The sequence below is a fragment of the Toxoplasma gondii genome, chromosome X, assembly GCF_000006565.2.
Source record: "Toxoplasma gondii ME49 chromosome X, whole genome shotgun sequence".
Lineage (NCBI taxonomy): Eukaryota > Apicomplexa > Conoidasida > Eucoccidiorida > Sarcocystidae > Toxoplasma > Toxoplasma gondii.
In genome coordinates, this window is record NC_031478.1 from 5,111,947 (window position 1) to 5,136,160 (window position 24,214).

Consider the following 24,214-nt stretch of genomic DNA (forward strand, 5'->3'; position numbering starts at 1 on the left):
GTTCTTCGACTGGGTCAGCGTCGTCGCTGGGAGCCCTGGAGGCGATGCTCTCAGAACTTCCACGTCCTGGGACAACCTTGGATTGCACATGTCACAGGAAAAACGGAAACTGGAAAGTAGCCTGAGGTTGACTCTCAACGCCTGCTCCGTCTCAGGTGTGCGTCAGTGTTTGTCTTCATTTCGCTCACGCGAATGGCACCAAAACTCATAAGGAGCTTTGTGGTGGTACGTATACCTCCGGAGAGCAACCGAAACTCGTTGACGTAGTGCCACTTCTCGTGATAGGGGAGAATCTGACTAGAAATCAGCCACGAAAATGACAGAGCTGATGCGCCTGTGGGACAGTTACCGAGAGCCCATGACAACCAGCGCGACTTTGTCTGAGAGCAGCCTGACTCCCTGCGTCTTCGATCGACCGACTCGCAGGGCTATCGGAAAAAGTGGTGGATTCGCTGCTCGTCGTGTTGCCATGGTTCCCAGAAGCTTGCAATGACCAAGAGCATCTTTGAGAGACTGCTGGCGTCCTCGAACCTCTATTGTCGGTGTGGAAATCTGTGTGACCGTCTCCGAGCTCCCTTGTGTTCTTTGTGGCCATCGGGTGACGTTTCGTTGGTTGAGAATCGTGATGTTCCCCTGCACTGTAGCCAGAGATGTGAGAAATGGTATCGCTGCGAGAGAACCTTTGTTTCGCTCCCGCAGCGTTTCTTTTCTCACGCACTGCGGAGGTTCATGAACACACACACAACATGTCAAATACGACACCTCTTTCATCTCGAAACACGGTCCCACAAATATCATCCTCTCTGACAAACGAAGTGAGTAGTGCTGAATTGCGGACTCACATAAAGAGCCAGTTCGACGTCGTGTGTTAGTGAAACTGCCGAACTTGACCTGATGCCTGTGGTATTACATATGCCCTCGACTCCCATGAACGAACTCGTCAGGTGTGCGTCAGTTGTTGACAGTCTTAAAAATACTACAGGCGCTCTGAAGAACAACCGCTACACATCTTCTGTGTGTCTTTGCCGCAGAAGTACTTTGGCTTCTATGACCATATTACTGCGTCAATCAATGGTCGAACACAACTAAGAACCAGCAAATATAGATGCGGTGACAGACATATTTATAGTCGTAATGATTTTCTTCACTCAGGAAAGCCAAATGCTCCACGGATGGTGAGGATTCTACTCACGGGCATGCTGTTCTCTGCATACGGCGCTACGGTCCTGGTTGGCGAATGCCACGAAGGTAAGTCTCGGTGTCGTGGCGTACTCCATGTCCGAGGCAGCGTGAACATGCCAAGAAACCAGAGAATAACTGCGTAAAACTGCCGTACCACTTGCCCGCCTCTTTATGGAAACACCCGCCTTCTTGTTCGTCCTTTGCGTCAGCTGTTGCCTCTTACAAATCCTTTGGAAAGGACCAACTCACGTAGGAGCTAGCATGCAAGATGAACCGGCATATCCCAACAGCTCGATTCGACACCTTGGCGGGGGAGAGGGGGGGGGCGTTCGGGCAAGATCCCTGCACTAATTCGCTCAATTACCCTAGAACTTCTCATTTTTTAAATACGGAAACGGGGGCGTCCACAGAGACAAGGCATCTTTTCTTCTTTGTGGCGCAATGGACGGCGAACTTGACCTACAACGAAGCTCCTGCAATATTGATGTAGAGTGAAGAACTCAGGCTCTCTCCGCACGCTTCTGGCCAATGCATTTCCTCAGACACGTCAAACCACCAGGGTTAAATGTCATGGTTAACTGCTACTCAGCGCTCTGCAAACATCGCTTTCCCATGAGAGATTCTTCTCTGCTCCACCTTGTTGCCAACCTACTTGCGCAGACAATCCTGCGCGTCACTTCTCAAGAGTGTTTGGCAGTGGAGAGGGACTCCGGCTTCTACCATGATCACTAGCTTTCGAAAACCGGCTTTCCTCAATACTTCTACACTCTCTTTGGGAGAGGCCACTGCTTCTAGGATGACGGACTACACCCAATTTCTGTGCAAACCAGGGAGAGAAGAGAACTGATAAATAATGTGGTCGACGTAGATTGAGAATGACTACGCGGTCTTGCGGTATGTCATCAACCAGATTCAATCTAGCGACGCACACGGGCAGGTTCCAGCTCGATTGGGCTAAAAACAGCTTGTACATTCAGGACAGTTCGGTGTCGTGTCCGTTGCTGAATCCAGCAGTATCGCGGGGCTCTCGTGTGTAGAGTTGTGGCACTAGGGGTCACAGTAACGATGCGAAATGGAGCAGGAACGCAGGCCCCGTCAGTTGCTGCACAATTGCCGTTTCGCGCTAGATGATAGTCACATTTTCAGGGGCTCTTTTTTATTTGCCCGACACCATATAAGCCGAGTGACGAACAAATGGAGCTCGACACACCTGCTTTGACTGCGACCACTGTTGAGGGTACAGACAAAGGATTCGTCCTCAGTTCTACGCTTCCCAGTTTTCGACAGACAATTTCGAGAACAATTAATAGTCAGAACGGATAAATGAACCTTCTCTCACTAGTAGAACATAAGAGAGTAACCGAGGGCCAATGGGGGGCCGCTTGCCGAATCTCGACTTTGCGCGGGACACGTACATGCGCATGCTCCGGGGTTCTTCCAGACAAGAAGGCACTAATATTGCGTTACCTACGTGTGTTGCTTGCCTTTTGGTGCTCCACAGAGGACGGCCTTTCTCATTTCTCTCCATCATTCACTTGTTTCTCAATTCGCTGCGGCCGTTGCTGCTGTGGTCTGATCTTTCTTCCACCGGTTTTCCAGACAACGCCTTACGGTCACCGACACGGAAACCTGCGGAGAGATCTCCATTGACCTCCACCATACGGTTAGAACCCGAGCGAAGTTTTTACGTCCGGTTCCCGAAGGCCAGGAGAAACCATTTTCCGTTTTCCGTGCATGCGAGTGCGGTCTTGCATTGTCTGCAGTTCCGGCAGCGCTGCCCCCGGTACCTTGGGCACACCGAAGCGGCTTTTCTCGACTCGGCGTGTCTCACATTTTCGGTGAGTGTCTTTCCGACTGTGGCCCTTATTCAAAGCCCTCCCTTTCTGTCGGCCTGTTTGTTGCAACCTTTCTACGATGTGGTTGACTCTTGGTCGCCTCCTTCGCTTCGCGAACAATGGCGCGGTTGGGCAGACTCTGAAAACCGAGGTGGCAAAGGAAGGCGCAGGAGTCGCGGAAAAACTGGTCAAGAATGCGAGCGAGGCGGCTTCAAAGGCAGCGGCGAAAGGTGCCGCGGAGGCGTCTGTTCTTGCGTCGTCCTGGGATTACGTCAAGAAGTACGGAATGACAACTCATTTCTGGGGTCCGATCGCGAACTGGGGTTTCGTGGTGGCTGGCTTGTCCGACATGCAGAAGTCCCCAGAAATCATAAGCGAACGGATGACAGGTGTTTTGTGCATCTACAGTCTACTCTTTATGCGCTTCGCTTACATGGTGCAGCCACGAAACTACTTGCTTTTCGCCTGTCACTTCTGCAACGAAGGCGTGCAGCTCACTCAGCTGTTCCGGAAGCTCAGGTACAACTCGGAGCAACGGACCAAAACCGCGAATGCTACATAACGGTAACGCGAATTCGAGCGCCACCGACTTGAAAAAGTATTTTTTAAACGGCCTTTCTGGCTGTGACTGGTGTGCCGCACCAGATCCATGACGAAGCCGTGTCACTGACTCGATGCAGCGACACCCAGAACGGCAGCGACCGGCCTGGGTTTACCGCGTTAAACGCTATATGCTGATACTTTCAAACAGAAGGTGTCGACAGATCTAACCGAAAATGTGCTCTCTGTGTCGATGTTCTAAAGCCACGAGTTCTCACCGCCGGCCGTGTGCTCTTTACCGCAGGGCTCTCCTCACCCAGGTTACCTGTATTCCCAAAAGAATCTCATGGAGAGTTTTCCGTGTCTCAACGTCGGGTCCTCATTTCTTCTTGCTGTTTCAATGCAACGCGCCCGGCGGTCGCTTCGCCCCCAATGTGGAGGTTTTTCGAGGGCTTGCTTCCCTCCGCGTCCGTGTTTCTTGTGAAAGCCACGCGTTTTCTCCGGTCGCCAGTCTCTGTACGTCATCCTTCTCACGCGATTCTCGTATTTCCTAGGATTTCTTCCAGTCTACAGCCTCCTAAAAGAACGGCGGGTGGCCGACAGGAAAGGTTCTACTGGTGTGCGCGTTTGCCGCGCATGTTCTTTGTCTTCCAGCCTTACCGTTCCTCGCCACAGATGGTCGCTTTTTTTGCTAACACACTCTAGAGTTGTCTTCACTACGTGAGGGTGTGTGACATTCAAACGGCGGGAAACAGATGAGTCTGGTCCTTCGATTTCGCGTTCCTGTCCATGCGGAGGCGTCGCTCCTGAGACGTGGCTGTGTCGTGAGAATTTCTCACCGATAGCTGGAGAACGTGTAACAAGAGGAGATGATCGTTCTGAGGCGAATCTGTATATACAAACCAGTAAGGAGCTAGAGTGGTTTCTTCAGTGTGTCTTCTTGAGTGTAACACCGCCTTCACTGAGCTCTTAGCCGCGCCCGAACGACAGCAATCTGAGATTCGAGCACGTCGGCGTCGCGCTACGGTCTGACGCCAAGCGAACTCTCACACTTGTCGGTTTGAGTGCTGTTGCCATGCATGTCACGCGCGCTCCTCCGGTTAGGTTCCGAGCGGTTCGAAAACTCCAGGGTTGAGAGGCAGTGTTCTTGTTCAGAAGAACAAGCCAAAGGAGACCACACCAGAGTCTCGGGCACTTCTCAGCCTGATTCACATTATAAGGAGACTGTCTCTGCTCAAAAATGGTCCGCGATCCAGAGCTGTAGATTTCAAATTGAATACACAGATGCCGGATCGGTTTATACATGACTGTGTCTCAGAGCTGAATATGAATCCAGTTATCAAGTGCAGACGTCGAAGCTCTTGGCTAGTAATATGCTAATCTTCGTTGACAAGCATGAGTATATTTATAAAGACAGCAAGCAGAAACGTAGACAGTTTCGGTGTGCAAACCAGGGGGGAAAGCGGCGAGTGGGGGGCGGAGTGGAAAACAAAGATGTGGTCGGCTTAGTACTGGGGAGCGTAGAGAACCCTGCTTTCCTACCACATTTGGGGAGTTCAACTCGGGAATTCACAAATGTACGGACGAAAAGAGTCCCGGAGTATACTTGGGACCTTTTTCTGGAAGGAGAAGCAACGTACTTTCTTGCTCGTTGAAATGGACCACGCGTTTCACAAAAACCACCTCACGTGGTGGATGGAACATCGGTACGCGGGAGGGTTTACACTTCTAAATTTCAAAGAACGCATGATATTAAGAAGCCCGCAAAGAATCAGTTAGCAAGGACATGTGCCCCATCGAAACACACAAACAGCTATATATGTATATATATATGTATGTATATGGATGCGCCCACAGAGAAGTACGTTGCATAAGAAAACACGAATCGAGGTAGAATGCTGCTGGATAATTTACTGAATTAAAAAATTTGAACTTAAGAAAGGAAGCTTCTCCTGGCAACTTTTAGCAGTAAAAATCCACCTCGTAAACAAAATGTGTGAAAATACAGTGCGACGAAAATACACTTCAAAATTTTGTTGTTGCTGAAGAAGCCACTTTCTTGCGGTGCCATAGTGCGTCAAATTCTCCGGCGATCGATGGTGGCCTGGGGCATAGCGTATCATATTTCCTGCATAACCCCGAGCAAAAACGAGATTTATCTTCGCCTCAGAACTATTCAAAGTCTGCTTTGGACTGCCACCACCCAGGTTTCCAGCAAATCACAGTTCTGCCGCAGGGCTTCTCTCTGTGTGTACCTCTAGATGTTTCTGAGTACTTAATCGTTTATGAATGCCAAGATGCATGCACAAGTATTTGCCTCCTGAATTGGGTGTCTTCGTCTGCGTTCGCTTTCCACGCATTTTCCACATGAAGTAAGGAGCTTCTTTGCCGCTAGTGTCGAGTTAGCTTTCGTGTATGGACGCGTGTATCCAGTCTGCCACTTGTTCCTTTTACTTCTGCAGCCGTATGGCGACACAGTTCGCGGGATTGTATCTTTTTGAAAAAAGAAACACGCGGATTGAAACCGAGCCGGGGATCGCGCATCTTTCTCCCGACTATACAGTCGAGCATGCATCGCCTCCATAAATGAAATGCAACGACAAGCGTAAATGCGGGAAGACCGCCCAGAGATCATCCGGAAAAGCAGGCGGCGCCCGTGTTTCCCTTGATACGACACTTCACCGAAAACCGTAGGGAACCGCAGCAAGACCAAAATCGAATTCAGCTGACAACGAAGACCCGAACAAAAATGATTTCTCCCGTAGACCGGCGTGGATTTCAGGCCAGCCACCCGGAGCAGCTTGGCACCCAAGGCGGGGTAAATTTGGGCTGACTTAAAATGAGTGAAGCAAAGTTCGAACTCTTTGCGCGAGACGAAGGGAAAAAACAGACAGACGCCAAAGAGAAACCCGTATAGTGACTGAAAGGTGTCAGAGGACCCGCCTCACAAAATGTTTTGAATCTCAAGGCTGTCGGCTTCGGCAGAGCGGGGAAGGTTGTCCACTCGGCGGAGTTGAATCTGCAAACAGACAACGTGGTAAACAGCATCGTACACGCATCACATGAATACGCGCGTAAAGCTTTTCCAGAGACACACACGGAAAAGTCTGTTGTCTTCCGTCCATGTATAAAGGACCCTCGGGACTGTAAAACCAATCCAGAACCTTTTTTTTATGTGCGACGACGGAAATGTTCGTGGTGCTGGTACACCTTTTTCAAGGCAAATGGAGCAACGAAAACAAAGCTGAGATTTCTTGAGCACTTGCCGAACCCCCCGAACATTGAAACTATGCTTGAACAGAGCTCGCTCGCGTTCTTAGTGCCGTCTTTGCATTGAGGAAATGGCGACTCCGCAGTCGTCTTCCCCACGGTCGAAGCGATCTCACCCGCCGCCGTGCATCGGCCAGGAGTCGAGGGCTTCGGCAGAGAGACTTGCCACAGTTGGCGTCTGCGAGCAGAGCCGGCGTTTTCGCATCAACCCTACGCAGCGTGGAACCTAGGTAGACTCCCTGCCCTACTGGTAGCCTCAGCTAGATGCCGACAGAGCAGGAGCATGCTCGGTTCTCCACGAAATCTATTCGAACCGAGAGGCTGCCAAGCGTAGTTGAGACAAACATCACTTCGTTTCAGTGAACACACGGCGGCTGCTGCGAACCTGGAAGGCTGGGCAATGCCACTGTCCGCAGTTGCACGGAAGGCCATGCCAACTCCAGACACCCAGCTTTGCCTTGCACTGCAAAGAGCATCAAGCAACGCCACAGCTGCTCTCGAGTCTCACGCTCGACCCGGCATCTGCAACACAGCTCCAGAGGCGTCGGAAAACATGTCAAGGCGAGTCTCAGAAGAAAAACCACATGCGCAGACGACAGGATACAAATGTGTAAGACCGCAGAAAACAGTGGTGAGAAACGCCTCTACCAACCTACACATCACTGCCACTGCCTACATATATATATATATATATATATATATATATACCAGCATTTATATATATATATATATATGAACAGACACGAAGCAATGTATATTCACATACACGTGACTATCCAAATACGCGCAAATTATATATATATATATATATATACATATAGAGAGAGAGGTAGAAGTAGAGCGATACAGATGTACACTGTCTCCTTTGCGTGGACAGGCGGAGGAGAGAGTGAGGCGCGTCTGGCTCATGCCTTTTCGCCGCAGCCGACCATTTCTGATCGGGGAAAGGGCAACTGACCCGTTCGGTGGGGCAGAGGAGCTTCCCAGTCATCTCGTGAACATCTCCCATCCACGTCAGCGGCTCCACAAACGCCATGTTGCAGGAACGCTGCTTCGTCGGAGATGGTCCAACCTGCGAAACGAAACAGCGACAAAACCATCCACGCATGTCTACATAAATGTGCAGATGCAGGTCTACAATTACAAACGGAGAGAAATGCATATATATATATATATGTATATATGTATATATATGCATTTCTCTCCTTTTAGGCTCAGCTGCGTCTAAATTCTGACCCAAACAGCCCTGGCGATGTGCACATGCATGCAGGCTTGTGTATCGATTACATTCACATATTCGCATGTGCACATGCAGCTGAATGGACATCCAAACACAGAGATGTATGTGCAGTTATGTAGATGCCTGATGGCACATCTGCATGTCAATGGCAACACAGAAGAACTGGAGACATACGCAGACGCAGACGCCTGCCGACGACTGTGTAACTGTATCGCCACACAGACGGAGGTACGTCGACGCCTACTAAGCGGAGACCAAGGCGACGAACGCTGCCGCAGAGAGAAGACGCGTGACGAAGACAGCGAGGAAACAGTTGAGGCCAGACATCAACGGACCAGGAACATCAAAAACGAGGGGATTGGGTGAGAAAGGCTACAGGTGAAAGCAGTGAACGACAGCCTTATTCGACTCGAGTGACCGACCGCAGACGCAAGTTTCTCCACCTTGCTGTGTGGGACGATATGTTCGTCCGCAAACAACACCCGCCGGCAACGTCTGAAAAAGAGCAAACTCCAGCGATTTCGGGAGCGCATGCACGACGTCGAGGGTGCGAAGAGAACCAGCAGAGAAGAAACAAACAAGCAAATAATCGAGGACGCCGCGAGTGACGGCATCTTGATGCAACACTGGCATTCGAACCCTTTGGGCACTCCAAAATTCAAACGCGCACAAAATCGCCCCCAAAGTTTCATCCACTGAACGACCCATATGAACCCAAATACATATAATGCACATAAACGCATATTTATATATATACATCTCTATATATATATACAAATATATATATATATATATACATATATATATATATATGGATATGCCCATATGTATGTATCCAGTTATATGCACGCAAGATGGAAGTCGTTCGTAGATTGTCTCTGTTTTTGACCCGGCAAAAGGATTGGAGGTGCAAAAAAAAGACCAACGGGGGATTCTCCACTCCATGGTTGTGTACTTGCCTCTGACGTCGTTCCGTGTGCCTTGCAGAAAGCATTCTGCTCTTTCGCTTTCCAAATGACTCGAGCGCCAGTCCTTCCCCTTGAGAAAAAACAAGTTTTTCTTGTTTCTCTCGTGCAAGCAGGAGTATACATGTTTATGTATGTACTCGTGTATATCCGCATACAGATATGTATATATATATATATATATATATATGTTCGAATGTGTATGTATGAGTAGACGTATGTCTTTGTAGTAGACTTTCCTGATTGTGTTTTCTTGTTCTATTTCTGGTCTGACAAAGTTTTCCTGAGAGTCTCCCGCATACTTCTTCTCTCTGCCGCCTCTTTTGTGTGTGCACCGTCCGTCAGTTCCCTCTCTTTGTTTAATGCATACGTCTCTCATTCTGGCTTTCTTCATCCTCACCTGCATGCATACATTGACACCGCCGCCTCGCTTTGAGAACTGACGTTGGGGATTTGACCGGTTTCCTCTGTGTCTTCGTCCTTTTCTGCCTCTCTTTTCATTTCTCCTTTCTCGTCTTCCTCTTGTTCCTGCACGACTGGTCTATCTTGTTCCTCCATCGTGGTACCCTCAAAGGCTTTCGTAGTCTTTGGCCTTTTCCTTGTTTCTTCTTCTAAACACAGGCGCGCAACTGGAGGGCACTCTCTCTTTCCTCTTCGTCCCCGAGGCCTCGGCAGAATGCATGCAGCCTCCCTGCTGGACTCACGCTCCGCTCTGCTCCGACTGCTGGCCACTGGAGAGTGAGAGTTCTATCTTTTTCAGAGGCATTGCTCCAGTTCGTGAGAAGATTTGCCTCGAACGATCTACGTACCACCGAGCAAGTGAACAGGTAATTCCGGTGACTCAAAAGCTGTCAGGTTTGGAACCGGATGCCCGCGAACGCCTCCCTGCCCGGAGCGAGAGTGACGACAGACAGATGAAGATACACAGAGAGACAGAGGAGACAAAGAAGACCAGGCAGAGGCGCCGAGATGAAGAGGACGTGCAGATGCTGAAAGCTGCGACAACTGGAGAAAAAGGAAGGGAGAGGTGACTCAACGACGACCGGAGGTGAAGAGGTGGAAAAGTACGGGTGATACAGAGAAGCGGAAAAACATGAAAATGAGGGGGAATAGGCTAGGCGAGAAAGAAGAATAGATACGCAGCGTCGGTCGTGAGAATGCTTAACAAAACGAGGGAGAAACTGAAGAAGGAGCGGCAAAAAGGTGAGCGACAAGACAAACAAGTCAGGAGAGGAAAGGAGAAGAAGAAAGTCCGCGTTCCAGTCTTCGTCTAGCCTGTCCCGGATGTACTTCTGTCGTAAGTAAAGAAAAGACGGACTATTTGACGCGTTTAATTAAGAAAAAAAAATCAAAGTAAGAAAGAACGCACACTTACCGGACTTTGTTTTTCGACTGCATGCATGCAAACCTCGCGAGGCGGTGACGCATGCAGTGGGACTGGCGACCCAAGACAAAAACGCGATTTACTTACTCGTTTTCGCCGTTTTTCTCCTTTTTTCTCGCCGCTTTCCTGCTCGTTTGTCGACGTAGAAGGACGCCCGTGCGAATTCTCCTTCTGCTCGAACTGCAAATTGACTGCGAAGCTACAACTATCACACATCTCTCATCCCAAACTTGTTTTCTTTTCAATTTTTTCCGCTGCTGTGACAACAGCACGAATCGCATGTCCTGCCTTTCTGCCAGCCAACCTCCTGACCTCTTATCTGCCGTTCTTCCTTCCAGGTCGCATTCCTCCGACATTTTCGTCCTCGAATCGCGCCTGCCCTTTTGCGCTCTTCTTTCTCATTGCTCCCTTTCCTCCTCACTGTTCCCGTGCACTGCAACATCTCCCAGTCCAGTTTCTCATCCCCTTTTAAGCCTTTGATCTATACAGCAAGCGAACGGTGCAGATGTATCCATATATATATATATATATATATTCGTATGTATACAAGCGCCTACATGGGAGGGTGTTGAGGTGCATGCAAATGCCTGAGACTGTCTGTTTACAGGAATAGAGAGATAGTGTAAGTAGGTGGTTGCATGCGATTTCTCAAAACCAATCGTATGTGCGAAGAGGCGAAATGTACATCCGTTCTCGTTCGTTTCGACTCTTTTGAGGTATCCTTTCTTCCACCCAGAAACGCGTTCCGGTTCGCTCAAGATGCAAAGTCACGCTCAAGTGAGTTCTCTTTTTCACTCTGTTTTTCCCCCGTTTCTTCACCTTCTCCTTTGATTCCATGTGTCGTGTGATCGCCATGTCACCCTGCCTTACCCTGTCTGTTGTCACCTGACTTTTCTCCGTATTCTTTTTTTTTCTTCCTCGTTTCCTTGCCCTTCCTGTGACTCGCGGCCTCTCCTCATTTCTGCTTCCACGCAGATGCGTAAACATGTGGATTTCCTTTGGAGAAAGTTTTTACTTTCTCTCACCTCGGCACTCCCCTGTGTCTTGATTCCTTTTCACTCGTTCGGTTCGTTCGTTGTTCTGGAAGCTACCGGGTCTCGGCTTGCTCTGCCATTCTCTGTTCCTTTTCTGCTCACTTCGAGTCTCTCCTCGTTTCTTGCCTCTCTTCCCCCTCTATTCATTCTTCGGCGCATTTGTCTCTCTCCCGATACATGCTTGTGAGCAGACATGAATGCCTGATGGTTAGCGCCTTTTCGCTCTCCTTCAGCGGCTGCTTTTTTCATAAGCAGACGTTGATCCTCCTGTTGGATCACAAGCATATCTTCTTGTGCAGATCGATCAACGCCTTGTGTCGCTCCCCGCTGATGGACGGCTTTTTAGAAAACTCTGTGTTTTGATTTTTCCTTTTCCGTAGATCCTTGGCTGGCACAGACTCGCCGTCGCACCCTCCCTGCAAATTTTCGTGGAAGGAAATCGACTTCTCTTCAACGCAGGAGAGAACGTTCAGAGGTCAGCCTTGTTCAGTGAACTTCTTTGCCTGGCGCTCCCCTGTTCTGCGTTGTCTTCCTCGCTGTTCCTTCAAACGTAGTTCCTCTCTCTAGGTGTGTGCAGTTCTATCTGTGCGCAAAGTAGATCCGGTAAACAACGTCTTTCAAGATCTCAGCCTCGTGAAGTTATCTCTCGCTCGTACTGTCTCCAGTACTGAACGGGAGAACTCTTCTCACAAGCGGCCTTTCGCTTTCAATAAAGTCCTTCTGTATGCTTGTATGCATGCGAGTTGCTCGGTGCGAAAGAGTCATATATATATATATATATATATATATATATATATACATAAGCATCTAGTGACCCGGAGCCCCTAACAGATACTCAACCATTCACATATTTGTGGGTGTACGCGTCAACATAATGCCTCCAGGATGGAACGCCTATTTATTTTCTTCCTGCATTTTCCTTTCTCGCTGTCTCCCCCTCCCGTGATGACGCTCCCTTCAGGCTCTCGGTTTCTGCCTCTTTTATCCTCTGTCCTTCCTGCCCTGAGTTAGTTTTTTTTTATCCTTTCTCGTCGTCTTGCCTTCTCCATGACTGTTCTTCTCTCCCTTCCGGCTGCTTCTGTTTTCATCTCTCTCGGCCATACCCTCTCTGTCGTTGTCTTCGTTTCATTCTTCTTCTTCGTCTTAGTTCTTCCTTCTTCATACTCGTGATTCTTCCTTCACCGTCTTCTTTCCCCTGCCCTTCCACTAACCTGCAGCGCCTGAGCGTCTCGGTGTGAGTTGTGTTTGGAGTTTCTGCATGTTTTTCACCCGAGTTGGTTGTTCCTTTGCTGTGGACTTCCACGCGTTTCCAGGTTCCACTTGGAGCACAAACTGCATCTCGCGAGGACGACAGATGTTTTCGTGACTTCTGTCGCCGCAGGCACTTCTGCTGGTCTCCCAGGACTGCTTCTGACTCTCGACGGCGCGGGCGTCGCCGAGCGGCCGCGCGACCTGCGCCTCTGGGGGCCTCCCGACCTGCCGGACTTCCTCGAGACGACCTCGCGAGCTTTCGCTGGCTTGTAGGCGAATACGGAACAGGAGGAAAAGCAAAATACTGTGAACGGCGGGAAGCGATTAGATGTCGGCCGCGAAGGGCAGGAAATAGAAAAGATAGACAAGAAACGACGAGAGGAGGAGAGGAGGGAATGAACAGAGGAGAAGATGCGTGAAGAAGAAGAGCAGATGAGAGCGCAAGAGAACGAGAAGAACGAGAACAAAGACAAAAGCTCAGCACTAAAGGAAAGAGAACAAATCACGGCAGACGACGGTAGGGCCTGCCTTGTCGGTAACGAAGGCTGTACGTCTCCTCATGCTTCCTCTCTTTTCTCTTCGGCTTCCCTTTATTTTTCGCCGGTTTCGTCCTGTTTCGCATGTTTCCCCTGCAGGATAGTGTGGGGAGTTCTGCCTTTTTGACATTGCCAGACCTTCGTGTCTTAGGTTTGGTATTGCTGAGTAGATATCGCAACTTTCGAGTTCTCCGCTCTACCACTCGCAGCGTCTCACGTCTCTCGTCCATTTCGTTGGCGTCTCTTCTCCCTTTTGAACAGCAACAAACCTGTCACCTGCACGCAGTCATTCCTTCTTCACTCGTTCCCCCTCCGACAGTAGACAATCCATACAGGGACAAGCGGTATGTCTCCTCTTTTTCGCGTCGGACTGTGGCTCAAGCCAGTTTAACTCGCGTCTCGCTGAAGCGTTTTCTCCATGCAGGCGTCACATCAACTACGAGTACCATCTTCCCCCGTCGTCGTTCGCCACCGACTCTCGATCATCAGGCTCTCCTCTCTCGTCTTCGACTGACGGCTGCGAAACCGTCGGGCAATCAAATCCGTCGACATGTCGCCGAAATGCCCCCTCGTTTTGCTCCTACGGTGAGCGACCTTCCACGCCTTCTTCCGCTTCCCCCTCTTCCCCCTCTGCTTCTGCCTCGCCACCGTCTGCTGCTCCCTCGTCTTCTTCACTTTCTTCCTCGCGCGAATCCTTCTCGCAAGCTTCTGTGTGTTTGGCGGGAGTTGCAGCTGGAAATGTGCAGGTACACGCGTATCTGCTTCCCCACTCGCTTTCGACAAAGGAGCCCCGATCCTCCCTTGGAGCCTTGTGGGTGTCTCCGAATGGCAGAGAGGAAGGAGAGGGAGACGCGTGGAGAAACGACGCTTTTTCGCGGGTGGGAACGAGCGCGATAAACAACTGGGGAAATCCGCTTTTCGGCGACGAGGCCGAGGAGAGCGACTGCGGACAAAGTTCCGGAGAGGACCTGCGAAAAACGCACCAACCTCGTGGCGCAGAAGAACAGAAAACGAACGAAGAATGCAACGAAGAAACGGAAAGGAAGAAGCAACGGGTAACCGACCGGAGGCGCAGATGACCTGCCTTCTGCTTCACGGTGCGGGGGGGTCTCTTTGCGTCTGTCGGTCCACATGCGCTTTCCGTGAAAAGACCTCAGGTGGTGCCTATCCTCTATACACCCGAGACGCGCGTTCCAGTTCTCCTGAACAGGGCGACTGGCGAGCGCGTTGACAATGCGTGCCTCTGCCTTCCTAGCAGTTCTAACCTACCGCCTGAGATCCATGTCTCGATATGCATGTATACATATCTACAAGCATGCGTATGTGTGCAGACATCAAGGTATATATATATATATATATATATATAAACGGAGTTCACGTATTCGTACATGAATACACTGATATATATATATATATATATATATATGTAAGCACATGCCTTTTATTTCGCAATTGTGTTTCTAGGGCTGGATGAGTCAACCATGGATGTGGCGACTTCTGAATTGTTGCCGTTTGTCGTTCTCTAGAGGTATACCTCTGCTCATGTTTCCGTATGGAAATGCGTAAGTTCGTATGCTTTCCTCTCTTTCCTTTTCTGCCGTCTCGCGCTGTTGTTCCTCGTCTCGCTGGTGCTGCGAGCTTCTTTTCTTCCTTGTTCCTTGTTGTTTTCCGTTGCAGATCTTGTCCCCTGACGAAGCGAGACAGTCGACGTCTTTTCCCGCCACACGCAACGGCGACTCAAGCCGAGAACTGCGTGTGGGTTCTTCTCTTCCTTCTTCTCTTCCTTCTTCTCTTCCTTCTTCTCTTTCTTCTTCTCCTCCTTCTTCTCTGCATTCTGCTGAGTCGATGCCGACAGACGCGGGAGGGCAGGTCCGGACCGACTTTGGTGGAGAGAAGGACGAGGACGAGAGAAGGTCAACAGAGAAGAAAGCCGGGCATCTGGGAGTTTCTAAATGGCAGGGTGAACAGCGAGACCAGCCGCGCGACTGCGTCGCCTACGTTTTATCGTGGCCGCAGATCCCTGGGAGATTTTTCCCCGACAAAGCTAAGGCGCTGAGAGTGAGTGAACATGCAAACAAGATGATACGTCTCGGAGAAAGACATCCCTTTGAACACCAAGGATTACTGCAGCAAATGGAGTTTGGGTAATCAAGTGAATTCAGCGAGCGATGAATCTGAAGGCGTCTCTTGACCTTGGAGGGATGCTGTTCTTTTCTTCCTTCCTTCTTTATTCGTATCTCCCATTTTCCGTCTCTCTCTGTGGCGGCGGTTCTCTCTTCATTCTTTCCGTGTTTGTGTTCACCGTGTGAATTGTTTCTCCCCTTGATCTTGCTCGTCTCGCCCCCCTCCCCTCCCCCACTTTGGTCGTTCCTGATCCGGTTGTTCTCCTGCTCTCTCCTTCGTTTCCTCAGAGTCTCTGTCTCTCCACCTTTATGCCGCTCCGCTCTGTCTACTATCCCTCTCCTTTGTTGGTCTCTCTCCTGCTTGTGTTTTTCTTCTTTTCTCTCTTGCGCCTGAGTTCTCGGGGCACACGCAGCCGCTCTCTCCCGAGTTAGTTTTCCCTGTCGGGCAGGATTGCTCTTCCTCTTCAGGTCCCCGTTGGCCCTCTCTTTGGTCGGCTGAAAAACGGAGAATCCATCGAAGTACCAGGCGAGGGAAGAATTGTGACGCCAGACCAAGTCTGTGGCCCAGGGACGCCGGGTCAGATGGTTCTTGTCATCGAATGTGTGGAGCCTCAACAAGCGACGCTTGCGGTGAGACGCACAAAAACTCCGCCCCAGAGACACACACACGCTGACATAGAATAGGTAACTTATATGCTGGCCCATAGGTCGACCTGTGTATACATGTTGTACATGCTTGTATACAAAAGTCCTTTCGGAAGTGAACAGATATGCATATCTGTAGTCACATTTGAAAGTGGAGGTGTACGCATCGGGAAGAGCGAAAATGCCCCAAGCCGTTTTTTGGAGGCCATGGACGTCCACCCAGTTGCTTCTTCTGATGCGCAGGCCCCATGGCCACACATATTTGCGTACATGCGTCTCCGCATTTAATCCTAAACACAAAACAAACATAGGCATATAATTGCATATGTGGATATGTTTACATACGACATATGTAGAGTGCTTTTTACAGCCTCTCAAAGTGAGAGGTTTGAAAAAGTTTCCCATGGCACGGAGAGATGGCCGTGCTAATGTGCAGAGCCACTGTCGTCCTCCCATATAAGGCGACTCTGTCAGCCATATCACCTCTAAGAGTGAAAGAGCTTCGTCCTTCAACGGTTTACACGCATGCGTCCGTCGCTGCTCAGACTTACCACCGAGTGTAAAAGTTGAACCAACTGCATGACTGCCTCGATCTTCTCAGCTGGAACGACTAAAGGTTGACCTTGACCGCCTGACGTTCGTGTTTCATATGACACCGCCCAGCGTAAGCGAACCGGCTCCATGTTTTGACAAACCTGATGGACGCCCCAAAGTATCGGCAGCCTCGACGCATGCATGCGTTACCAACACAGCCCAAATACGTATTTGTACATCCATACGGCACATGATCAGAGTTTTGAATACACATGCGAGTATAGATGTCGATGCAACCGTCCCTGCGTACATATGAGCAGGTATTCGGCGACATTATATCTATATATATATATATATATATGTATACATTCATACAAACAAACGGATGTCTCTCTTTATGATCCCTGATGTAAGTTGTGGGTATTGTTTCTTTCCATTCTGCCGAATTGTACGTTTCGCTTCCTAGAGGTGTAGAAGTAAATGCGAAAATGTACGTAGGGGCAGCTGTCGACGTTTCTGTCGCTGTGTCCCTTGGAGCGCGCATGCACGCGTGCGAGGTCGACTCACTTCCACTTCTTCTTTCAGATTCTTCACTCGGAGGAATATGCGCGCTTCGTTAAAGCCGTGACAGGCTCCTTGACTCGCCATGTCATCGTCAATCAGTAAGATGAATTCTCCGCGTCGTCTCTCTCGCTTGTTTCTCCTTCCGCCTACTCCATCAGTGGTCCGGTACATGTCGTTCTTGGAAACGCAGCTCTGCGAGTGAAGGTGACAAGGAAGCCTGACGTCGAAGAACGCAAATCAGACGCCAACACAGGAGCACAATCCGTTGTCGCCCTGCATACATGTTCCGCGTTTTATCGTCATCTGAGGCGCGTTTGTTTTCCTCTCACTTCGAAGCTCTCTGCATCCGTCTTCACCTTTCAGGACATCTTTGTCTTCGCTTCCTTCTTAGGTCTGGATCGCCCGTCGATGTCTCGCCGTTCGTCCACGCGTCCAAACTTCGGCGGTTTCTTCACGACCTCATTCCCCCTGTGTTTCCCTTCCCTTCCTCTCCTGTTCCGCTGTCCTCCACGCCTTCGGCTGTCTCGGGCACTCTGTCTCACCCTTCGTCGCTTTCTTCTCCGAGAGTCACGCAGCCGTTAAGCGACCTCTGGGGCGTCGAGGACGCACGCGTCGTCTACCCCCGCAGCCTTGTCAAGTTTGATCTGTCGACCTTGGAAAAGGTACGCTTAAGTTTTTAAACAAGACCACTTGCGCGACTCTGGATCCCTGCTTCTACCCAAATATATATATATATATATATATTGGTGTATCTATATGAACGTCTAAACACATATATACATATACGCATATATATATATATATATATATATATACGTATATATGTATGCGCATGCTGCGAGAACATAAGTGCTGTTCGGCTGTTCGTTGTTTCTTCTGTGCGACAGTGGTTCAGGCGACAGAGTGTCGTTTCAAGGAAGTGCAGATTTCAGGGATGTTTTGCCGAAAGCGTTTTGGTCGTGTCAGCTGTTTCCGAAGTACGCAGGGGATGCCAGCAGTGTTGTGACGCGTCGCACTCGTGGAACTAGAATCAAGCTCGTAGCGCATTTCGGAAAGAGATCGAGGAAGCATCCCCTGAATCGTCCATTGATTTTGGTCGATAGCACACGGCGTCTTCATCCCCGCGTTTTCTGTTTGCTTTACTTCGGACTTCTCGCGATGCTAGGACGAACTCATGGCTTCCCTCCTTTTCGTTAGTCAACATTCTTCCCTCTTCCTCGATCCGCTCTTCTGTGTGTTTTTCGTTTCTGTGTTCTTTCGCCTATGCGTTTCGTTTGCTTTCTCCATCGCTTGTCCTCTGTTTCCGTATTTCCCGGTCGTTCCCTTCTGTTCTCTCTCCCTCTTTGTTTGCGTCTCTGTCTCTCTTCACTCTCTCCGGTGTCTCTCCCTGTTCCTTCGTCTTCGTTGCTACGCCGCGGATTTCCTTCTCTCAAAGCGCGGCTGTCTGCGGGTGTCTCATTGTTCTTCAGCGCGGCACCCACACCTCTGGATGCCTCACCGTTTTCGGGCCTCAGTTCTCTCCCGAGGTAATGCGATGGCACCTTGCCTCAACAGACATGTAACGATTCCAAAACGAGTGGAGCGAAGATCAGTAACACACCTGAATCTGAGTATGTGGCTGCGTTCAAATGTTCGTCCCTGTGCATAATGTATGTCTATCCTCAGTCTCCCCCCATGTGTGTATAGTCGTCACTGCAAACGTGTGACTCCTCTTTACCGTGAATTCTTATTCCTTATTTGTTGCTCCAACGCATGCAGACGCCATGAAATAGGATCCGTAGCATCATTTCACCAATCCCCCTTTGAGTCAGCTAGGGCATTTGCAAGGGCAAGTGTCCTCGGCCCACTCTGCCGCACATGTTGTCAGAAAAACGCTTTCGTTATGGAGTTCTGACGGAGGCCATGACATCCATCTCCACGTTCGCGCGCCTTGTTCTGTTTCTAGTGGAGTCGCTTTCGCCTCGTCCTCTGTGTACCCCTCTCGATTTTTCATCGTTTCGCGCGCCCGTTCCCCGTCGCACATCTGCTCGCATGCTTCCCTTACTTCTCTCGAACGCGTTTATCCTTGTGTCCTTCCTTTCCTTCAATGTAGCGCCTGAGTCGTCTAACGGCTTTGGAGGCGACGGGTGCACGCTGTCGGGAGATTCTCTCAGCACTGCCAGAGCAATCGACCTCTTCGTCCTCCTCAGCAGGCGCGGCGTCTCCAGATTTGTCGTCTGCGGCCTCGCCCTCTGCTCTGCCTTGTTCGTCTTCCTGGTCGTTTCCATCCTTGACGCTTCTGGGCACCGGCGCAGCGGCACCTTCGCAGTATCGAAACGTTTCTGGTCTCCTCGTGGCGATTCGGAAGGACCTTTGTAAGTCCGGGATAGACTTGCACGAGGCTGCAAGAGACACTCATCGACTACGCCCAGAACGTCGCCGACGTGGAATAACCGTCATGCAGGCGCGTACTGAACTCGGCCGCGTTGAGCTGTGTTCCGAAGCCGCTCAGTGGGGTGGTGGTGCACAGCAATGAAAGAAGGGGAGAGCGTCGCTGTGGAAGAGCCAGGTGACCTGTGAGGAGCGGGACTGGACGCTAGGAACAAGGCGAACGAAGGAGGTACAGAGAAATATGGATGGTGATATGCTGACGTGGATCATAGGATACGGTCCAGGACCTGCGAAAGAAGATGGGAAGGCGAACACTTGGACAGACAGAAAAGATACGCCTTGAAAAGGCATAGAAACGCGCCAAAGGATGGAAATCCGCGGAGGAGACAGAGGCCAGAAAGAAGGCCCGTGAGAGACCCTGGAAGGCCTTCTTTCAGAATACACGCGTCACACATATGTGGATGTCTGCAGCGCTCGTCCTCGACTTCGGTGAAGGATCCCTTGCACAACTGTACAGCATGTGCCACTCCTGGGAGGAGTTCCTCAGCGTTATTTCCTCGATTCGGTAAATTTGCTTCCGCGATGTAGCGTGAGACGAAGAGGATCCAGTTGAGAATGGGAGACGGGGCTTTGATTTTCATCGGAAACTGCATGCGAGTCTCTCACTCCCTTTCTAGACGCCTAGGCAGACCTCCCCGGTGGTCTGAGTTACCGTCCATAGTGAACGTGTCTCTGTGAATCGACTGCCGAATACTGCGCTTCATAGAAACGGGTGGAAACAGCGGTAAAGCGGGGGCGTCAATAGACAAATGTAAATGAAGAGCTGTAGAAATGTATGATGTCAAAGCATGTGTGCAGAGAGATGCAGTACTCAGAGACTGCGTGGTGTTTGCATGTGCGTAGGTAAGACTAGGAGCCTCGATTGTGTGTTTGTCTGCAGCGTTGTCTTCATTTCCCACTGTCACGCTGACCACCATCTCGGCGTTTGCTGTTTGCTGGAATTTCGGGCAGCGATGTTTCCCGAGCTCTTGCCTCCTCTCATAATCGCGCCGGCCAAATTGCAGGTAGAGTGCATGTAATCGACTACAAGAGGATCAAGATCCTTCTGCGACTTTCGTTTCCTTCGATGGTCATGACTCCATCGTTTTCGACGCGGTGGTGCGATGTTCCAAATGCTCGCTGGGACCTCCGTGGACCCTGCTAAAGGGTCTGTGGTTTCTCACATCGTTCTTGTGTCGTTCGGTGGGAGATCCCATGTGAAAAAATGACATCGGTTTCGAAAAACCGACAGCGCACACAGGTAACATGTCCAGGCCATTTGAATGGAAATGGTGATGGGCAGAGCTGCGCCAAGGCGTTTTTGCGTCTTCTGCCCACGTTCCCGAGAAACGATCTCCGCCCTAGCTGTGGCGATTCCGTTTATTTCTCCTTCTCCAAAAGTGTCCCACGGAATCTCGATTCTTTCGGTTTTTCCGTTGTCTTTTTCTGCTTCCCACCTTCTTCGTTCTCCTGGCGCAACAGTTCTGCCCTTGGCTTGCATCGTCTGTGCGTATTCGACTCTTGAGCGCCTTGCATGTCTGTCCCCATTCTTCTACTAACGCGCCTCTTCTCGTCTATATGCGATGCACATTGCGTTTCTTCAGCTGACGGATTCCAAGAAGAATGTGAAATGTCCTGCGTGTCCATTCAGGCATGGCTACGCTTTTACGACTGCCGAGTCACCCGCATTCCTCACCGCTTTCGAAGCACAGAAACGATCGTCTGCGGCCTTCCTGAGACATCTCGAGAAGTTGAAAAAAACGAGGAGCGAGCCTCTGCATTTCGATCAATGTCTCACCTTCTTGGCGTCGAGGCTGGCGACTTGAGACTGCGCGCGACCCCCGTAAGCAGGGAGAAAAATGTCAAGCCTCTTGCTGGGAAGAAACGGAAACTGTTGTCGACACATATGTGAGTGCAACGCGTTCGTATCTGGTAGCGATGTAGGATTCAAGAGGGTCCACCCGAGTCATGGATATACTTGCATCCGCATGCCTTCGCTTCCCTCTGTTCACTCCAGACGTATATCTCGCGTCTACACAGTTTTTGTGGGCGTGTATACTGTGCACGCGTATATATATATATATGTATATTTGTATATATATAATGTATATATTCCGTGAGTGTGCACATGCACCGCGTAATTATAACGTTTGAGATACGTGCGTTTCAACGGCCAGGTGAGACCTCGAACGTGAGTCTTTGTCGTCAGGAGAAGACGGTGGTCTTATGGCTTTCCTGACATCATGCCTCAGGCATCTCATCTTAGGCACGCTTCCTTCGGTCTCTTGGTTTGCAGGTGGAACACATTCCCCACTCTTTTGGTCTCCGCGTGGATTTTGAAATTCCTGCCTCGGATGCCAATTCCCGTAAGGACTTAAGCGTCGTCTACTCCGGCGATACACGGCCGTGCCGGCAGCTTTTTGATCTGGCGCGTAACGCCACGGTACTCATTCATGAAGGTAGGCCTTTCCTCGAGAAGTGCGAAAGGCACTGTGTGACTGCGTGACGCTTGCGCCTGCTAGATGTCTTCAAGCATCGCCTTTGTCTCTCCTTTCTCATCCCAGAGACGCCACTGGAAAGGAGTTCTCGCTTGAGTCATCTTCACACCAAAGTCCGTGCCATTCCAATTTTTCATGGTAAACACACCGTAGAACAACGGCGCCAGGAGGTACACACAGCGACGCCCTCTGCGTCGGGAAATATGCCTAAAAATGCAGTGACGATTCGTTCAGGTGAAGAAAAAGGACGTTTGACTACAATGGAGGAGTGGCGTCTCTGTGGGGAGACATGAGAGGGCGGTTTTACGTCGCAGTCCAAATGTCGCTCTCGAGGAACCCCTGCATGCGTGTGTGTATTTACTCACTTGTCGTGCGGATGCAGCATGTGGCAACACACGGTGTCGCCTGTGAATCCGCGAATCCTAGGCTACCCTGGTGATGTACAATATATGCATCCACACCTCCAAGAGTTGCATGTTTCTGCGATGCCGTTGCCGTGTCTTTTCTGCTCACAGCAACATTTGAAGATGCTTTGATTCAGGAGGCGATTGAAAAGCGTCACTCAAGTCTGAGTGAAGTCGTCCGCGGCGGTAAGTTTCTCTGCTGATGATGGCGATAGAGAAAGCGACATTCGACGCAGTAGCCTAGTGTTCCGTGAATATGCAGGCATTCCTAGTCGATCCCTCTGCTGTGTAGTATGCGTGGGCTTGCCCTTGCAGTGCTAGGCATTGGTCAGTAGCTTAAATGGGGTCAGCACCCTGACTTTTCCAACCAGTTGTATACATTCGTTCACGCTGATGTTTTCTCAATCCTAACCGCAAAACTGGCTTTTGTGGGCTGTTGAATGTTGTATCAGCGCTGGACTGCAGGTGCGCCAATCTGGTTCTCACGCACTTCAGTCAGCGCTACCCGAAGGTAAGGCAAAGCGGCATTGATTTTGATGGATCCATGTTCCTACAAACACAAACTTTGTCACAGCGTGTTTTTTCAAAGGTTAGATAGATCGTGCACTCGGCCAGCGACTGGGACACGACTCTAACGTTGTGTAAAACAGAAAAAGAAGTGGAAGAAGCTAAAATAGTCACGTGGTAGTGATTGTAGGTCCATCGCAAATTTGTGGGGGTATGGTTGCTAGCGGTCGCCGATTAAGATCGGCGTTTGTCGAGTGACCGTACAAATCGCGTAAACGACTGTTCCATTTTGACAGGCGCATCCTCCATCTCATCATCACTTACGCAGAGCAAGATTCGTTTTGTGGTTCAACCACACGTTCGTTCGGAGCGACTTTTGAAGGCTGATCCGTTCATCTCGATGCCCGTTGCCGCTTGTCGCCGAAGTTTTTTGGAGAATCGTCTGTGCGTCTACGGCATTTGCTGGGGACATCTTCATTCCTGTTTCTCTTCAACTACTGCCTGCACACAGGGATGTGACAGTCTTCATTTCGCGCGTGTCCGCTGTATGTTCAAAAGCCGTGGTTGTGCAACATTGCGTGTGTTCTTAGATCCCAGTACTGACACTCGAAGCAGGGGGAGATGCGTTCCTCGTGAGCGGCAACACTGTGGAAGAGAATGCAGAGAAAACGAACGGCAAAGGTGTTGACGGAGAAACGCGTTGTACGACGAAGGCACCCGTCACGGTATTTTCAAAGCAAAAGCGTGAAGGAGACAAAGACCCTATGCACATTCTGTTTGCATTTGATTGTATGAGGCTACCCTTGAAGCACCTACAGGAGCTCTCCCAGTGTCTCGAGCTGTTGCCCCCCGTCATCAATCAGCTTTTTGCGTCGGAGTAGATATCAGAGATGCTGGTATGTGTCGGGGCGATCAAGTCTCGTATTTGCCTGCCTCCTTCCGCCTCTTGCTTCTCTCTGTTTTTTTTCTTTACCTTCTGTCGCTTTCTAGTTCGCACCCTAGGTGTCGGCTCCGCGAGGCTTTCGGTGGAACAGTTTGTAAGCCCATGGCGATTCTGGCATTTGAAGACTCGTGCAAAGGGCGTGAAACAACAACAGCAACTAAAGCGTGTTCGTACGCTCCGCGGGAACCGAGAGGAGCCGAAAAGTACGTGTGCCGGCGCTTTACATTTAATGTGGGAACGTATGCGTCACACAGCTACGGTGTTTGGTGGCATTTCTCGCATCCTGCGGAACGAACGGCTTGTGGAAGTAACCAATTACAACCAGGGATGATAAATATCACCCTCCCTCG

The 24,214-nt window shown here is 50.2% G+C and overlaps 4 protein-coding genes across 4 annotated transcripts; 2 read left to right on the forward strand and 2 right to left on the reverse strand.

Moving 5' to 3' along the window:
- Positions 1-53: 53 nt before the first annotated feature.
- On the reverse strand, positions 54-2,142 carry TGME49_235875 (hypothetical protein). Its single transcript, XM_018780443.1, has 2 exons — positions 1,193-2,142; positions 54-717 (listed from the first exon to the last, which is right to left on the reverse strand). Exons 1-2 carry the CDS (start codon positions 1,275-1,277, stop codon positions 305-307), a joined length of 498 nt encoding a protein of 165 aa, XP_018635812.1. The 5' UTR covers positions 1,278-2,142; the 3' UTR covers positions 54-304.
- A 515-nt stretch (positions 2,143-2,657) lies between these two features.
- TGME49_235880 (brain protein 44 family protein) lies at positions 2,658-4,910 on the forward strand. The gene has a single exon (XM_002368932.2). It carries the CDS (start codon positions 3,097-3,099, stop codon positions 3,577-3,579), a length of 483 nt encoding a protein of 160 aa, XP_002368973.1. The 5' UTR covers positions 2,658-3,096; the 3' UTR covers positions 3,580-4,910.
- Positions 4,911-5,921: 1,011 nt separating this feature from the next.
- On the reverse strand, positions 5,922-10,356 carry TGME49_235890 (dual-specificity protein phosphatase). The gene is made up of 5 exons (XM_018780444.1): positions 9,433-10,356; positions 8,490-8,562; positions 7,786-7,899; positions 7,213-7,290; positions 5,922-6,576 (listed from the first exon to the last, which is right to left on the reverse strand). Exons 1-5 carry the CDS (start codon positions 9,588-9,590, stop codon positions 6,502-6,504), a joined length of 498 nt encoding a protein of 165 aa, XP_018635811.1. The 5' UTR covers positions 9,591-10,356; the 3' UTR covers positions 5,922-6,501.
- Positions 10,357-10,513: 157 nt separating this feature from the next.
- On the forward strand, positions 10,514-24,214 carry TGME49_235905 (ribonuclease z, putative). Its single transcript, XM_018780445.1, has 18 exons — positions 10,514-11,193; positions 11,831-11,925; positions 12,764-12,970; positions 13,662-14,292; positions 14,915-15,295; positions 15,829-15,990; positions 16,607-16,669; positions 17,125-17,201; positions 17,495-17,765; positions 18,573-18,629; positions 19,196-19,457; positions 19,945-20,038; positions 20,414-20,537; positions 21,164-21,355; positions 21,809-21,971; positions 22,526-22,600; positions 22,867-22,925; positions 23,512-24,214. The coding sequence occupies exons 1-18, from the start codon at positions 11,176-11,178 to the stop codon at positions 23,800-23,802; spliced, it is 3,222 nt and encodes a 1,073-aa protein (XP_018635810.1). The 5' UTR covers positions 10,514-11,175; the 3' UTR covers positions 23,803-24,214.

Excerpts from the sequence above, each read along its gene's own strand:
- TGME49_235875 (XM_018780443.1), bottom strand. The coding sequence starts at position 1,277 with ATGGAGTACGCCACGACACCGAGACTTACCTTCGTGGCATTCGCCAAC. Across the intron at positions 718-1,192 it reads ATGCAGAGAACAGCATGCCC|TGCGTGAGAAAAGAAACGCT; the intron begins GTGAGTAGAATC and ends GAACCTCCGCAG.
- TGME49_235880 (XM_002368932.2), top strand. The coding sequence starts at position 3,097 with ATGTGGTTGACTCTTGGTCGCCTCCTTCGCTTCGCGAACAATGGCGCG.
- TGME49_235890 (XM_018780444.1), bottom strand. The coding sequence starts at position 9,590 with ATGGAGGAACAAGATAGACCAGTCGTGCAGGAACAAGAGGAAGACGAG. Across the intron at positions 8,563-9,432 it reads GTGTCAATGTATGCATGCAG|ACGTTGCCGGCGGGTGTTGT; the intron begins GTGAGGATGAAG and ends GCTCTTTTTCAG. Across the intron at positions 7,291-7,785 it reads TCCTCTGCCCCACCGAACGG|TGCAAGGCAAAGCTGGGTGT; the intron begins GTCAGTTGCCCT and ends TGCTCTTTGCAG.
- TGME49_235905 (XM_018780445.1), top strand. Across the intron at positions 15,296-15,828 it reads ACAAAGCTAAGGCGCTGAGA|GTCCCCGTTGGCCCTCTCTT; the intron begins GTGAGTGAACAT and ends CTTCCTCTTCAG. Across the intron at positions 22,601-22,866 it reads GAGTGAAGTCGTCCGCGGCG|CGCTGGACTGCAGGTGCGCC; the intron begins GTAAGTTTCTCT and ends ATGTTGTATCAG.